This window comes from Nelumbo nucifera, chromosome 3, assembly GCF_055504915.1.
Source record: "Nelumbo nucifera cultivar China Antique chromosome 3, China Antique-T2T, whole genome shotgun sequence".
Lineage (NCBI taxonomy): Eukaryota > Viridiplantae > Streptophyta > Magnoliopsida > Proteales > Nelumbonaceae > Nelumbo > Nelumbo nucifera.
In genome coordinates this window covers 7,402,919-7,418,195 of record NC_142651.1, presented here as the reverse complement: position 1 = coordinate 7,418,195, position 15,277 = coordinate 7,402,919, and the positions used below count along the sequence as shown (strand labels likewise).

The window sequence follows — 15,277 nt, the reverse complement described above, 5'->3', positions numbered from 1 at the left end:
TCTGCTGCGATGAGCTTCTCGACCTCCTCGTCGACCGCCCTCCAGCGTTCTGGGGCTAAGTTGCATTTCTTCTGTCTAACAGGTCTAACTATAGGGTCAGTATTAAGTTTGTGAGTTATCAGGCCGGGGATAATGCCGGGCATGTCGGCCGCGGACCAGGCAAAAATATCTAAATTTTGAAGTAAAAAACTCACCAGTTCGGTTCATAGGGGTTCCTCGATGGAAGCACCGATCTGAAGTGTGCGAGCTGGGTCCGAAGTCGTGACTGCGACCGTTTCCTCTATGGGCGAAGCTCGTTCCTCGCCTTGCTCCGCAGGCCACTGCAGTTCGAGGTCGTCGACCGCCTTGGTTTTTCCCTTCAAGGCGGCAACATAACACTTACGGGACTCGAGCTGGTCGCCCCGCGCTACCCCCACACCGAAGTCCATAGGGAACTTCATGGCCAAATAGTAGGTGGAGACCACCGCTCGAAGGATATGCGTGATTGGCCGCCCTATTATGGCATTGTTTGGGGAGGGGGTTGCGACCACCAGGAAATCATGGTTGAGTCTGACCGCACAAGGCCATGGGCTGACTTCCACAGGTATTGTTATTTTTTGCGGGCTTCAGCTCGCTCCTCTGTAACTGTAGCTGGTCAAATGCTGATTTAAAGAGGATGTCCGCTGAGCTGCCTGAATCTACGAGTACGCGTCTGACCTCGAAGTCACTGATCCTTAGTTTAATGACAAGCGCGTCATCGTGGGGGTAGTGGACCCCTCGCGCGTCGTCCTCCGTGAAGAAGATTGGTTCTTCGGTCTTTGGTCTTTTTGGGGGGTTCCGTTCCTCGAGGGCCATTTCGCGAACTGAAGTCCGAGCTGCTGCCGAGGTACACTTTGCTACCACCGAACCTCCCACAATTACATGGATGGTTCCCCGAACTGGCCTCTCTTCCGGAGGCTGTCGCTGCAACGGTTCGGCAGGTCTGCTGCTAGATTCGGGAGCATCCTTTTCGTGCTCCCCTTACCGTCCTGCCTTATTGTTATTATTGTTGTGTTGTACAAAATTTCTCAAGTATCTGTGATGGATGAGCCCCTCTATCTCGTCCCGGAGATTATTACACTACTCGGTACTATGACCATGGTCTTTATGAAAACTACAATACAAATTCTTATTTCTCTCGTTTGGATTTCCCTTTAGGCAAGGTGGCCACTTCACGTATGGGGCGTCCTTGATCGTCATTAAGATCTTGGTCCACCTTGTGTTTAACGGCGTGTAATCCGTCCGAACTGCTAGGGGAGCTCGGAACAACTGGTTCGGCTTCGGCTCCCGGGCCGGGTTTTTCCTATCGACTGGGTTGGAGGGCTCACCTTCCCTCTTTCTTTTCTCGTTCCCGCCTTCGGTTCGTTGGTTGATTTCTTCCTCTGTCCTCATGAACTTGTCTGCGAGCTTGAGGAATTCGGCCACGGTTGCGGGCTGGTTAGCTACCATGTGCCATTTGAATTCTTTGTGCGTTACCCCTCTTTTGGCCGCCGTGAGCTACACCGCGGGGTCCAACCGCGGTGTATGCAAGCATGCTTCATTGAATCGCTTGATGTAGCCCCAGATGGATTCTCCTTCCCTTTGGACTACTCCGAAGATGCTTTCCTCTGTTCTGGGGCACCGTTTGGTAGTGACAAAGTGTGCGGTGAAGACCTGCACGAACTGGGCCCAGCACTTTATCGACCCGGGGGCCAGGTTCCTGTACCAAGTGCGGGCTACCCCTCTGAAGGTGGTGGTGAAGGCCACGCACATGCACGATTCGCTGGCCCTGGTGAGGTGCATTTGGGACTGGAAAGCATCAACGTGGTCGTTGGGGCCGAAGGACCCGTCATACTTGTCTAGAGGTGGGAGCTTGAAATCTCTGGGCAAGGGGACTGCCAGGAGTTCTGATGCGAGGGGGGAAGGAACTGAGAGAATCGGGGCAGCTCCTACCTTGTCCGAGCTCGTCTCTTCTTTGCCTCTGAGCTTTGACAAGACACGGGTGGCGGTTCGGCGACTTCGTTGTTGAGTGGGCCTTGTACTAGCGCTGCTGGCCTCCGTGTTGCCGAGCTCAATAGGGCCGGAATGCTGGTAGTCTGCTGCTGCCAGGGCGCCGAATCGATTTTCTGTGAGTGGGAACTCGGGCTTGGAGCGCCGAGGTGCCGATCTTGCGGGTGAGGTTCCCGACCCGCCTGCGAGCTGCGAGGCGGGGATTATTTTTCTCTCTGCGAGCTGCCCGAACTCTCTTTGGCCTGGAGACGAGGCCTGGCTATTAGGGGGGTTCTGGGGCCGAGAGGCCTTTCCTTGGTGGGGGCATCCATCTTGCGGGGAGGCCTTAACCGGTCTCGGAGCAGGGTGTCGAGGTGGCAGTTGGGGCTGATTCAGCGGCAGTTGGGGGAACTGCTGTTGATAGTGATACTGGGAAATGTTGTGCAGTACTTGGTGTTGGTGAAGCTGGTGCTGCTGGAATTGTTGCTTTTGGGCTTGCATTGCCCGCACGCACTGCATCAGGTCGTCCAACCGGTTTTGGCTTGCTGCCAGGGGGACGGCAGTCGGTTCAGTAAAAGTTGTCTCAATAGGGGGAGGAAAGGGGATGCTTGTGGTAGGAAGGTTTACGGGCGCCACTGCTTGTGGCGCATTCAAGCTGGGGATCCCATCCACCGAAAGGGGGATGGTGAACTATCCAATGCACACCACGGGAACTTGAAGTTGTTCCCCGGTGGTGTTTGTCTCCGCGCCACGTCCGGCGTTGCTGGAAGAGGCCATGAGTGTTGGGTTTTTTGAAGAAGAAAAGGGGTTATGAGAGTTTGGAGGGAGGCTTTTTGAAGCTTTCCCACAGACGGCGCCAATTGATGATGCGCAATCTGGCAGGTCTTAGTTGTCAATGACCTTGTCTCTGAACTGAGTAGCAGGGAACCTGAAACGGAGGAGATGAGGAAGCTCCGGGGAGAACCCGGTGTAAAGGCTCTGAAGCTTAAGTCAAAATCCTTCAAAGGCAAGATAAAACCAGATAGCGCAAAGTTTGCATACCTCCTCTTTGGGGGAGTGGAGAGCCTTTTATAACCACCTCGCGCACTCACTCCTAGACTTCTGTCAGGTCGGGAATGATTATTTCCGTGCTTCTGCCGGTTCGAGCGTCATTGCCTCTGATGGGGCAGAACCGTCACTGCTCTTTTTGTCGGAGCCATCACTGTAACTGGAGGTGGCGGTGGCAGGTGACGGTGGTAGGTGGCCGTTTGAAGTGCGGCCGTCAAGCGTTAGATCCCAAGTTAGTTAGGTGCGCCGCCCCTGGATACGGACTCCTTCGGTGTCAGGTACGGTGTGGTTCGTCCAGTTCAATGCTCTGGAAGCGAAGCACCTGGAGCGGTGCGTGAGGCGAAGTCTTGAGTTTGGATAGGGGGGGGTCCCAAACTGTCATAAGACGGGCCAGTTCAGGTCTCTGTTTTGTGTGACTCGGGGTCAAAGGGAGAGTTCGGGCACCTCGTAGGGGGTTCGAGCTCCAAGTAGGGAGTTCGGGCACCTCGTAGGGTGTTCGAGCTCCAAGTAGGGAGTCCGGGTCCCTTGTAGGGAGTTCGGGTACCCCGTAGGGGGTTCGAGCTCTAAGTAGGGAGTTCAGGTACCTCATAGGGGGTTCGAGCTCCAAGTAGGGAGTTCGGACCGCTGGTCTCTTCCCTTTGGTGATTGTACCCTCGGTACGCTGTTTTAAGTGCCGAGCTACTTGTTTTTTGCCACGTGGCGTGATTTGCAAGGTCGGGCCAAATCTTCCTTCATCAGCTTCTATCAGAACAAACATGTGTCCAGCCATTCTAATAGGCTTTTGCAACCTTGCATTGAGAATATCTTTCTAAGAAATAAACCACACAAGTAAAAAAATATCCTCAATGCAACGCAATAAAAGGCTATTTGGATGGGCTTTGCCAAGCCGAACCCATGATCACCAAAAAGTAATTTCCATGGCAAGGTTTCTGAATAAAAAGAAGAGAGTAAAAGTGAACCAAACAGCGTTGGCCTCCTTGGAAAGACGAGAGAGAGAGGCTGAGGTCAGAGGAGCACTTTTCCTTGATTATGTAATATATAAAGATAAGAGATTTAGAGGGTAGGAGGTGTGAACGTGAGACCGAGTATGAGAAGACAAACTCCTTGGCCACCAAACAAAGAAGTGTACCAACGTAGAAGCAATTAAGGAGACTCACGGTTTAGGAACTCCTTTTATCTCCTTGTCTCATTTAACTCTTACCGTTCTATTATGGTTGCTGTTTTTTTTTTTTTTTTTTTTCATGACCAAAAAGAAAAAATCAATGGCAAAATGTTGCAGAAGGTTGATATTCACCAAAAAACACTTTTTTTTTTCTTCACATTTCCTCTTTTTTTAGAGGGCTGGACCAGTAAGGGGTGAGAGGTAAAGGGAAGGATGGATTGCAATAAGGGGTATAAGTCAGGTTGGCTTGAAGTCAACCATAATCTAATCCAAATTGTTGAATCCAACCTAAAGTTTTTGGGTTTCTTGACTTTTCTACTTCATTCTTGGAAAATGATCTTATTTTTGGCTATATATATATAGTTGAATTTAGGGTCATTTACTAGAATACCCCCTATAGTTTTACAGATTTATTTAAACATATCCTATAGTTTGTGTTTTACTAAAACATCCTTTATAATTTGTAACCTATTTACTTAATTGACCTTTCCTTAAGAATTCATTGTTTTGCCATATGAAAATAGTAATATGATCACATAAACTGAGAGCAAAATATTTAAAGGCATGGATTCATGGTAGTTTATTCCAAAAGTACCCCTAATACTTTTTTGTATAGAAAATAAAATTGGCCAACTAGGAAAAAATAGAGTGGTTGTTCATGTTTTACTAGGAGAAAAATGATTTTTTATTTTTTATTTTTAGTTTCTTTGGATTAAATTTCTCTATGGATGTTAATAATAATTAATAAAACTGTCATTTTCTTAATAGAAGGCCAATTAAATAAATTGATTGTGAACTATAGAGGATGTTTTAGTAAAACAAAAACTATAAGATAGGTTTTAGTAAATTCATAAAACTATAGAGATTGTTTGAATAGATGACCACCCTTGAATTTAACTATTTACCTTTTATAATGACCATAAAGCTAATAACAAGTATCTTAAAAAAATACAAATAATTAATATTAACATACATATATAATTGCACATATGTACTATTTATACATACAAATATGAGATTAAGGCAATATTTGTGTTGAAAGAAGGGAAGTGGCCAAGACCACAACCCTATTGCCCAAATCCAAAGCGAAGTTAAAATAGGTTAATATTTTTCAACCCTAAAATATTGAATTTTCAACCCCGCAGCCCTAACGTCCTAGGTTAGGGTCGGGGGAGGAGGAGAGAGAAAATGTCAAAATGTAATATGAGGGAAAACGTAGGTGGTGTTGAGGGACAGGTGTCTCTCCCTGAATGAGAGGACAGACGATCCCAACTCCGGTAGGAAAATGGCTCCCGCGTTCTCATCTCTATTTAATCCACCTGTCCGATCAAAAGTCCATTACTGCTTTCACACTCATGAGTTATACGGTGAAATATAAAGCACCCGATAGCCGATGCTGAACAGTAAACGGTTCTTCTTCTTTGGTGGGGTGGTTGTACTCTTGTGTCGATAAGGCAATTTCTAATTTTCTATTCTATGAGGTTAATATGCCACAGTAGGTTTTTTGTTGCTTGCATGTGCACTTAGAATAGTTTTTGCTTCACACTTTCTTTTCTTTACTTTAAAAAAGAAGAAAAAAAATGTATTTTTAAATGTATCTACCTTTCCTCTCTTTCTTTCATACGAAAAAAAAATAGTATATACATACATATGCATATTTACTTATTTATTTGTTTTTGTTGACAGAGACTCAATTCCTTCCATGGTTTTGTCTGCAGATCGAGAGGGGTTTTATACACATGATTAAGATTAAAATAAACACGACCCACTGCCCATCAAACAAAACTTCAATCTGGGTTGGTGAGATTTAAGGAAGATCATTATCTTCTTTAGAGTATTCATTGATTGGTTCTCCTCCCCTGTTCCATTTCAGGGGGATCTGTTCTATTCCCAATGGAAATTTCTGTGATATGTTTCTGATTACTCGTTGGGTTTCGGATTAACTTTTGCATCTTATCTCGATTGGTTGTTGGGGTGATATTTCTGCCTTCTGAGACTTGTGGGTTTATATTCTTTGCCTCCCATCTGCTTGTTTTGATCCTCGTGCCTGATCTTTGAGTTGAAGTTATGTTGGGAAACTCAGTCATGACTCATGAGAGCAGAGCGGAGTATGTTTTTTACGGCTCTCTGTTTCATGTCAGCTTATCCAAGTAAAAGGAACTTTTAGTGTGGTTTTTGATCTCTTTTTACTATAAATAAGTGATGAGTACAAGGACCCATTGCCTGTTGCTAGATAGAAGGTAGATTGTTTCTTATATTAGATAAATGGAATCTAGTAATGGATTCTATGCAGTCGACGAGTTCCGGTTGGATGCCAAGTGGCTGATCGATCCGAAACATCTCTTTGTTGGGCCGAGGATTGGAGAAGGAGCTCATGCCAAAGTATACGAAGGAAAGTAAGTCAGCAAGGTTTCTTTGTTCTTTTTCTCCTTTCTAAGTGAATTTTGATATCCAAAAAAAGGTGAATTTTGATCTTCATGCTTTGTGACTTTACTTCTATTACTGTTCAATTTTCTTTTTTATTGTCTGGAAAACCATAATTCTGCTTTTATGAGCAATTTCTACCTTTGATTGGAAACACCCCTTTAGATTTGACAAATCCTCACTTTTTTTTACTTCTGAACTTTTACAAAGAAATTAATTGTTCAGATTCATAACCTCCTTTTCTTTTTCATTTTTTTTTCTTCGTAAGGAATGGTAGGGCTGCCTCTTTCAGAATATGGAAGTCCTCGGTGTTCAATGCAGATTACTGAATAGCTCTGGTTCAGATGCTGAATCTGACCAAGTTTCTTTTTTTTTTTTGGGGGGGGGGGATTTTTGGGAAATTCAGACTCGTAAATTCTTCAAGTTTGTCTGTCTAATCAAGATTATTGCCTTAAGCATCAACGCCCATTAAAAATGTTAATCGAAATCCAGAAACTTGCAAACACGAACCTATAAAGTAAATGCTTATGGTTTCTTTAAAGAACTATTTTCTAGTTGTCTTGCACCTATCTCATGGTCAGTCTGCTGGCTTTTCCTTAGATACAAAAACCAGACTGTTGCTGTTAAAATTGTTCATAGAGGAGAAACTCCCGAGGAGATTGCTAAGAGAGAAGCGAGATTTGCAAGAGAGGTTGCAATGTTATCTAGAGTTCAACACAAAAATTTAGTAAAGGTAATATTATTTTTTAATTAGTTTTTACGAATAGCCTGCTGCTGACAATTATTAGATAATAATTTTATATTGCTCTATGTCAAGGTTTATCTAGTTCTGGCTAGGGTATATTAATTGCTTCGTATGGAAATTTTTATATTTGCTATAAAAAAGATGGATGTTATCCAGTTGTTCTTATTGTGTATTGACAGTTTATAGGGGCATGTAAGGAGCCTGTCATGGTAGTAGTGACTGAGCTTTTGTTGGGTGGTTCATTACGAAAATACTTGCTGAACATGCGGCCCAGATGCTTGGACAGACGTGTTGCCATTGGTTTTGCACTTGATATTGCTCGCGCAATGGAGTGTTTGCATTCTCATGGGATCATCCATCGAGATCTAAAACCTGGTAATCCTCTTATCTTCATTTAACCTGGTTGGATCATTATCATTTATGGGAGCTTATGTGCCCCAGAATACATAACGGATCAGGAACTCAGTAATTCTACACTTGCTGGACCCAGGACCTAGATTGCTTTCATTACTTGGGGATATTTTTTGGTTCTTTTGGACCCAGATTGATATAGTTTGTGAGTAGAAGAACAATCTCAAACTTGTTTACAATTAGTATTATAGTTGTACTCCTTTACTACATAGACTGAGGATCAATCTTGGGTGTGTCATTGCGCTATGTGTTATTTTTGTTGCAGGTTCTTCTACACAGAGTTTACTTGGAAATTCTGTACTAGTTTTCATTTCCTCCAGAGTCTACAAACTCTGAATCTTCATAAACATGTTCCGAAAGTATTTAGATTGTTCTGATCTAAGTATTGTAACTTCTTTTATTTTTTGTGTTACTGTTTTGTTGCTCAAATAGGGGCCATTGCTAGTGTAGTGCTAAAATGTTGGGTCGACAAAGCCTTAGAATGCCTTTTCAACTTCCAGTCTAAGATTGGCCATTTGTGCAAAAAAAAAAAAAAGTTAGGTCCATTTCCAGTGCATCCCTCCTGAGATCCCAGATAGTTGGGACCAACATTGGGTAATGGCCTGTTCTCTGTTATGTTGCTCAAATACTGAAATACAGATGCCCTAGTTAACTTCTTGACACTTCTGACCACTATTTTTATTGTTCACCTGATTTTAACTTTGCCCTTTCTTTACCTGAAATTATGTTTACGCTAATTACCAACTGACTCTGACACCTCAATCTTTGAATTCTACTTTTACCCTTAAATGGAGAATATCGGATAAGATTGGACAGTGGAGGTACACCACTGTCTATACTAGTTGAAATTGCTTTCTTTTAAGTTAGTGATCTACTAATCTTTACCACTTAACAAGTTAAATCTTTCAACTTGATGGCAGAATGCTTTTGCATTCAAGAAGCTATGTTAAAGACTGAGCTACTAAACAGCATTGTAGGCATTCCAAAAACTGTATGCTGGAATTTTAGCTGTTTGTGAATCCCAGGAGCCTTATTGAAAGAAGATAAACTTGGTATCACTTTGAATCCTACCTTCAATTTATTAAGTGCATGTTTAGAACTTTCAGAACTTAACTAGGTGCTTTTTTAGGGCTTCTTGTGCTATGAGTTAACTGTTATACGGAAGTTGATGATTGAGTTGGAAGAGGATGTTTCAAGGATTCTATTGTTAAGGTTGAAATGATAATATTGAAAGAAGGCACTGGTTTTTCTTGTATGCTTATAAAAATAGGCAAAAGTCATTTCATGTTGAAACAAATTGGAGATGCTCAAAACAGAAGAGTAAAACAAGCCTTTCTTGATGCAGACAGATTATTGTGGATGATGACTCTTCCTTGTGGTTGATCTGCAACCAACATGGAGGTTTGAGACATGCATTCACCATAAGTGGGTTATTGAGGAAATGGCCAAACTGAATTGCCAGAAATCACTACATGAGGCATATGATGAAAGGCCACACAAGGACGAAAACTTGGATGTTTTTGAGATTATCACCACATATTTTGGTTTTTGTCAACTTTAACACCTTAATCAGATACTTTTCTTTCCAAGCACCTGCCATTATTGATGATTGAAGATTCTTCGGAGCCTGTGCAGAAAGTAATCTGGAAGGATTGACTAAATTAATATATGTGACAAGGATGGGATAGATTTCAGAGTGAAAAGGAAATATGCTGTTTTTGCAGCAGAGATGTGTTTCAATTCATGTAGTTTAATGTAGTATAAACTAGCTCTTATAATGGTCTGTTGTACTCCAATTCTTGCAACGTTTGTATCACCTGAACTCCTGAAGTGCCCTGCAACATTCCAGACCTAAATTGCATTTTTAATTCACTGTGAAAGGTTTTAATTTTGATACATTGTTGTCACTCTACAAGGATTTATAAGGAATGCTTTTAAGGGGAGAGGACAGTGCTCCAACTTAACTCCCATTTGGGCTCCCTTCTTCCTATATTAGTCATTCAGTATTACCTTTTTGTGATATTTTGCATTCCCTCAAGATGGAGTAGCTCTTTGACTTATTTTTGCCACCATACTGTAAGATGGAATAGCCAGCTAAGCACCAGAAAGGAGGATTTGTCTATGCATTCTATGAAAAGAAACTATATCTGTACTGCTGGAATTTCAAGCTTGGATTTTAAAGAGAATACTGGTTTGGAGTGCTAGCCAGTGCCTATGTCAATTTTGTGTTGATTCTTCATTTTTATATGCATTATGAAACCCATAGAAAGCACTTTTCTCTTTCTGTTCCACCTGAATGATGTAATCAATTATCCAATTCCCTGAGATCCAGTGAATTCCATCAATCTCTGGAGATTGTAACTTCAACTCATTGTTTTTTATGGTTGTCCATGGAACTGTGCTTTTTGGACCAATATATGTTGGTATTGTTGCTCTAAGGGGCAAAACACCCATATCAATGGTGCCAATGCTGAGGCTAAGGACAAATTTGAATAAAGCTAATCCTAGGTCCTTAATGCACTTTTAACATATAAGATTAATCTCTCTCCCCAATAGGAAAGAAAAAGAGAAATTGTTACCTCTTAATTATGTTTCACAGAACTGTATAAATTCCCATGATAATTTCACATAAAAGATTTTCGGATGCTTTTCCTGTAATAGGTCATATTTATTCTGCTGATGGCTTACCGGTTGGCCTAGCCTATGAATCACTTTGTATTTCAATTTTCTTTGCAGTGAATCTCCTTATAAGGGAATATTCAAATTCAAACACAATGAACGTCCCTGCAAAAATTCCTGACATATGAAAAATCCCATTACCAAAATTTAACATATCAGATAATACAAATTGTACCTCCTTAAGTCATGTCGGACTCATTTAGGTCTACTGTAAATCAGTGGCATATTAGCATCAGCACAATGAGCAGAATCTCATCTAATTCATTCCTAGAATTACATTTTGTATGGTTTTCTGTGCCATGTGTTTGTGATCTGTTGGCGATTCACCACGTGGTTCAACTTGCCATGCATTGAATTTTGGATGCCACTGTGCAAATTTTAACACTGAATTAGCCATGGAAATGCAAACTCATACCTGAGGTATGGTGGACCTGAAAACCTAGTTGTGATACACATAACCCTATCAAGTTTATATGTAGATAATTGGACTGATTCTGTTTCAGACAGGTCAATGCTTCATAATGGCACATCTGTTGGTGAATGATGAAAGGTAACATCTACCTCAGACTCTGAATGAGTCAAATCATGTATATACTTTATCCAAATCAATTAGGGTATAGTGTATACTTGTTCTAAAATGCCTGATTAATAGAGTAAGGTAACTCCCCAAGTTAGTTTGGAATAATATCAATATGGCTTTGGATGAGTTGAGAATCTGCAGTTTCTTGCTTTGACAAGGAAAATCTAGATTTGGAAGTGAATGAGTGATTTCATTCTGTCTGTGTATTATTTTACCCCTATAGTTAAAGGAATAACAATAGTAAATAGGACAGATCTTGCATATCAGTTTTAAAATGCTGAAACTTTAAGTTCCTCTGTATATTTATTATCTTTATATTTTTTAATCTCCTTGAGACACCTTGAGGACTCGTTAACAAATGAAGACACGGACTAAGTGGTGGATTGCACCTAAATGTATGATGTACCCTACTAATTGTAATTCTGGTGGAAAGATGTAATTGGTCTAACATAAAGTGTTTTTATTAATGAGAACTTGCACTTCTCAATCTTTATGGAGTGTCTGGTGGTTCTCAAGGCCAAGAATGCTTCTCTGCAACAATGCCTTTTTTGTCATCTTAAAAATAATATGTTGCTGGTTAAGTATGCCAGATAAATATTTCTTTTTTGGGTTAAAATGACCATGTATTTAATTCTTTTGTGCAAAAGTGTTAACATCTTTATGTTTTAACTTGGATTGCAATCTACATCATGATGTTCCTTTCATGTTATGTCAAGATACTCTCTTCAGGAATTTACATTGTCCACCCTTGGAATGAGAATGATATTTCATGTAGTTGAGGAAAAAGGTGGTGATAATTGGATTTAATTTTTCCCCAGAAAACTTGATATTGACTGAAGACCACAAAACAGTGAAACTGGCGGACTTTGGTTTAGCAAGAGAAGAGTCACTAACAGAGATGATGACTGCTGAGACGGGCACATACCGCTGGATGGCCCCGGAGGTAAGATTCTTTTAAAACCTCTTTTTTGGATCCTTTTGCAATGACTATTTGACAGTTTTAGTGACTATCTTATTTGATGCAGTTATACAGCACAGTCACATTGAGGCATGGAGAGAAGAAGCATTATAACCACAAAGTTGATGCCTACAGCTTTGCAATTGTGTTATGGGAACTCTTGCACAATCGGTTGCCATTTGAAGGGATGTCGAACCTGCAGGCAGCCTATGCAGCTGCTTTTAAAGTGTGTTTCTTTCTATTTAGTTAGTTACTTTGTAAAGGGTAATGCGTAAGTGAGGAACCATAACTGCACAAGCGTGGAACATACAATGCTGTGGTCTTGATTGGAGGATGATCTAGGATATCTACCAACCTGACTGATGATTGGGGTGATCCTAATCATCAATGACCTTGGAAATCCTATAGATATAATGAGCTCCTTCAATTGGGTACAAATTTTGGCCTGATGTGTAACCTAGGTGGGATTCCAATCCAGCTTGTGTCATGCGGTTCCCTGCAGTAGTGCAATAATTATGTAGTCCGGATATTTCTGTGACTGAAAATTAATGTCATTTTTTTCTGTTTCAGAATGTGAGGCCCAGTGCAGAAGACCTCCCTGAGGATTTGGCCTTAATTCTAACTTCCTGCTGGAAGGAGGACCCGAACGCCAGGCCCAACTTTAGCCAAATTGTGCAGATGCTATTACATTATCTTTCGACCCTTTCACCACCTGAGCGAATGATACCATCTCCCATTTTCACTTCCAAAAATGCAGTCTTGCCACCAGAGTCTCCAGGTACAAGCTCTTTGATGGCTGTCCGAGATGACTTGGTGGAGACCCCAAAAGCCAAGATGGAAGACGAGCCAAAGGGTTGCTTCTTCTGCTTCAACCAATGTTGTTAATTATCAGCATGAAAAAGAAAAATATATGAGATTAGATCTCCTGGGGAACCCAAATTACTGTATGGGAAGCTTAGCGAATTAGGTTCTGATCCCGCAAACAGATACTACAGATAAACAGTTGATGTTTAGTTTCCTCAAGTCTGTTAGTTCTGTTGCCAAGGAGATGCTCTTTTGTACCTGGATAGTGTCGCTAAAATCTACATATTTGTAAGATCCTTTCCTAATTAGCTTTTGATCTACATTAACTCCTCTTTAACCTTGTCTAGATTCTGGACTAGAGACTTGAGACTTGAGATGTTCCCTAAAGCTGAAGGAACAACACTTATTCTATAAACAAATATAAAATCTTAATAGAAAACATATTCTATCCACCAAGTCTCTGTTCGCTGTTCGGTAAGTTATTTACTTGAGTAAGTTTTCTTTGAGAAACACTTATTCAGGTAAGTGTATTTACCCATGTTCTTTTATTTCTCATGTAAATAAGATAATGACCATTTTAGCCATAAAAATCCATTATTAAAAAGGGATTTTTGTCCCATTTAAGTGTTGGGAATTTTCCCCCTAGGTGGAAAAGTTATTTAACCACCTAGGAGAACATGGGATTCTTGGTCAATAGGAATTTAAATCCCATTGACCAAATTCTCCTTCTCTAGTCTGAAAAAAAAACCCACTAAGGGTATTTTTGGTACCATTGCCATTTTCAGATGAAACCCTGTCACCTTAGTACTACTTAGGCGTTTTGAATTGCAATGAGAATTTTTTATTTGATTGAGACTTTTTAACTCAAAACAGTCAAAAAACGTTTTGTCTGAAAATAGGCGTTGGAGGAAACATTAAATTGAAGTTTCCCCAACAGCCATTGTCTCTCACATTGTTTTAGCTAATATAGCACTTGCCTATCATCTGATGTGGCATGGTGATGAATTGATATGGTGCATCATGTATCATCTTGGGCTTATTGGAGTTCTTCAAATAATTCAGGCACTAGTAGGTTAAAGTTATATTCCTCAAACCCAAGATAGATTAAACATTGCTTCTGGGAATTAAATTCCTCAAACCCTGCTTCACAATTTTGATTGGTTTAGAGCTTTAAGCTTAGGCTTGTAAACCAATTTACAATGACATGATAACTTGTTTGATAGTTATCCCTTCCTTTTCATTGAACCCATATAGAATTTCTTATATATGTAAGTTAGAGCTACACTTGTTTGACCAAGGGGGCATGTTTTTCATGAATTTTGGGCTGTTGGATTTCCATCATCAAACATAATACCCCTGTACAATGGAGAAAAATAAAATATGAAAATTCTTGTCCATTAGATTAGTATAACAGTAATTGGAAGTGTGATTGGTGTTCTATAAAACTAAAATGTTTACTTCAAACACTTCATCGTGAAATAGGGCATGCCAAACACATATATCTACCATAAACGCCTAATCATTATTGCTGTTGAGACTATAAACACTAAGCATTAATCAAACAGGTTGCTCTTCTAACCTTTAAAACTTACACCATTCACACAGTCGCACTAGTTAAAATGTTTCAGTCTGAAATGACAATGATAATGCTATCAAACACAACCTAAAACACAAAAGCAATAAGCCTTTGAGTTTGCTTTGACCATATTGTTATTGACTTTTCAGACAAGTGATCTCGACTGCATTCTAGGTGGTTGCGATGGACAACATAAGGAACATCATACCTTCGGCTTATTCCCTTTTCCCAAATCCCAAGAGGAACTGATAGAATATTAATAAATTTAATAAAATTAACATTTAAAACTAATTAGTTTTTACGCCGTTGCCGGGGATCGAACCCGGGTCACCCGCGTGACAGGCGGGAATACTCACCACTATACTACAACGACTTGCTGATAAATGGATGAAAATAATTTATCTTTCTATAAAATCTTCTTTGATTTGATAAATAAGTATCGGAACGAAGCTCATCCATGAGGCCATGACCCAACCAAACATAAAAGAGAGAATCAGAGTTTTTTCTTTTTGAATTTACTCTCAAGGGAGACGGAATGACCGATGACGGAATAAAAAACGAAAAATGTTGGCTGGTGATCGTTCCATCATCTAACAAGAGGAGATAAACACAGGATCATAACACAATGTCCAACTTAATTTATATAACCTTTCTTTTTCAACTTATCAATTGTTTCTGCTTTCTGGGGAGCAGGGAGCTCAGACAGTTTAATAAATGAATAGGTCAAAACCTTTAAACGTTTACACATTTTACCCAAGAACAAAACTAAAGAAACCAGTCCGATGTGATCATGCAAATTGGTTCTCTTATTCACTTTCTAGTCTATCTTAGATTTGTAATTACCAATATAGGGAACATTTTGTAGTCGATGGAGATGAGATGGGTGTTAGCTAGCCTATCAACAA

General features: G+C 40.6%; 1 protein-coding gene and 1 non-coding gene across 2 annotated transcripts; one reads left to right on the top strand and one right to left on the bottom strand.

The window, feature by feature from the left end:
• Positions 1 to 5,540: 5,540 nt before the first annotated feature.
• ATN1 (Protein kinase superfamily protein) lies at positions 5,541 to 13,116 on the top strand. The gene is made up of 7 exons (XM_010252755.3): positions 5,541 to 5,676; positions 5,882 to 6,591; positions 7,220 to 7,352; positions 7,544 to 7,739; positions 11,853 to 11,977; positions 12,060 to 12,218; positions 12,563 to 13,116. The coding sequence occupies exons 2-7, from the start codon at positions 6,461 to 6,463 to the stop codon at positions 12,875 to 12,877; spliced, it is 1,059 nt and encodes a 352-aa protein (XP_010251057.1). The 5' UTR covers positions 5,541 to 5,676; positions 5,882 to 6,460; the 3' UTR covers positions 12,878 to 13,116.
• A 1,557-nt stretch (positions 13,117 to 14,673) lies between these two features.
• TRNAD-GUC (transfer RNA aspartic acid (anticodon GUC)) lies at positions 14,674 to 14,745 on the bottom strand. The gene has a single exon. It is a non-coding gene; the product is annotated as a tRNA-Asp (tRNA).
• Between the last annotated feature and the right edge of the window lie 532 nt (positions 14,746 to 15,277).

Coding starts and splice junctions, on each gene's coding strand:
- ATN1 (XM_010252755.3), top strand. CDS start 6,461: ATGGAATCTAGTAATGGATTCTATGCAGTCGACGAGTTCCGGTTGGAT. Junction 7,740..11,852: donor CCATCGAGATCTAAAACCTG/GTAATCCTCTTA, acceptor ATTTTTCCCCAG/AAAACTTGATATTGACTGAA. Junction 12,219..12,562: donor CCTATGCAGCTGCTTTTAAA/GTGTGTTTCTTT, acceptor TTTCTGTTTCAG/AATGTGAGGCCCAGTGCAGA.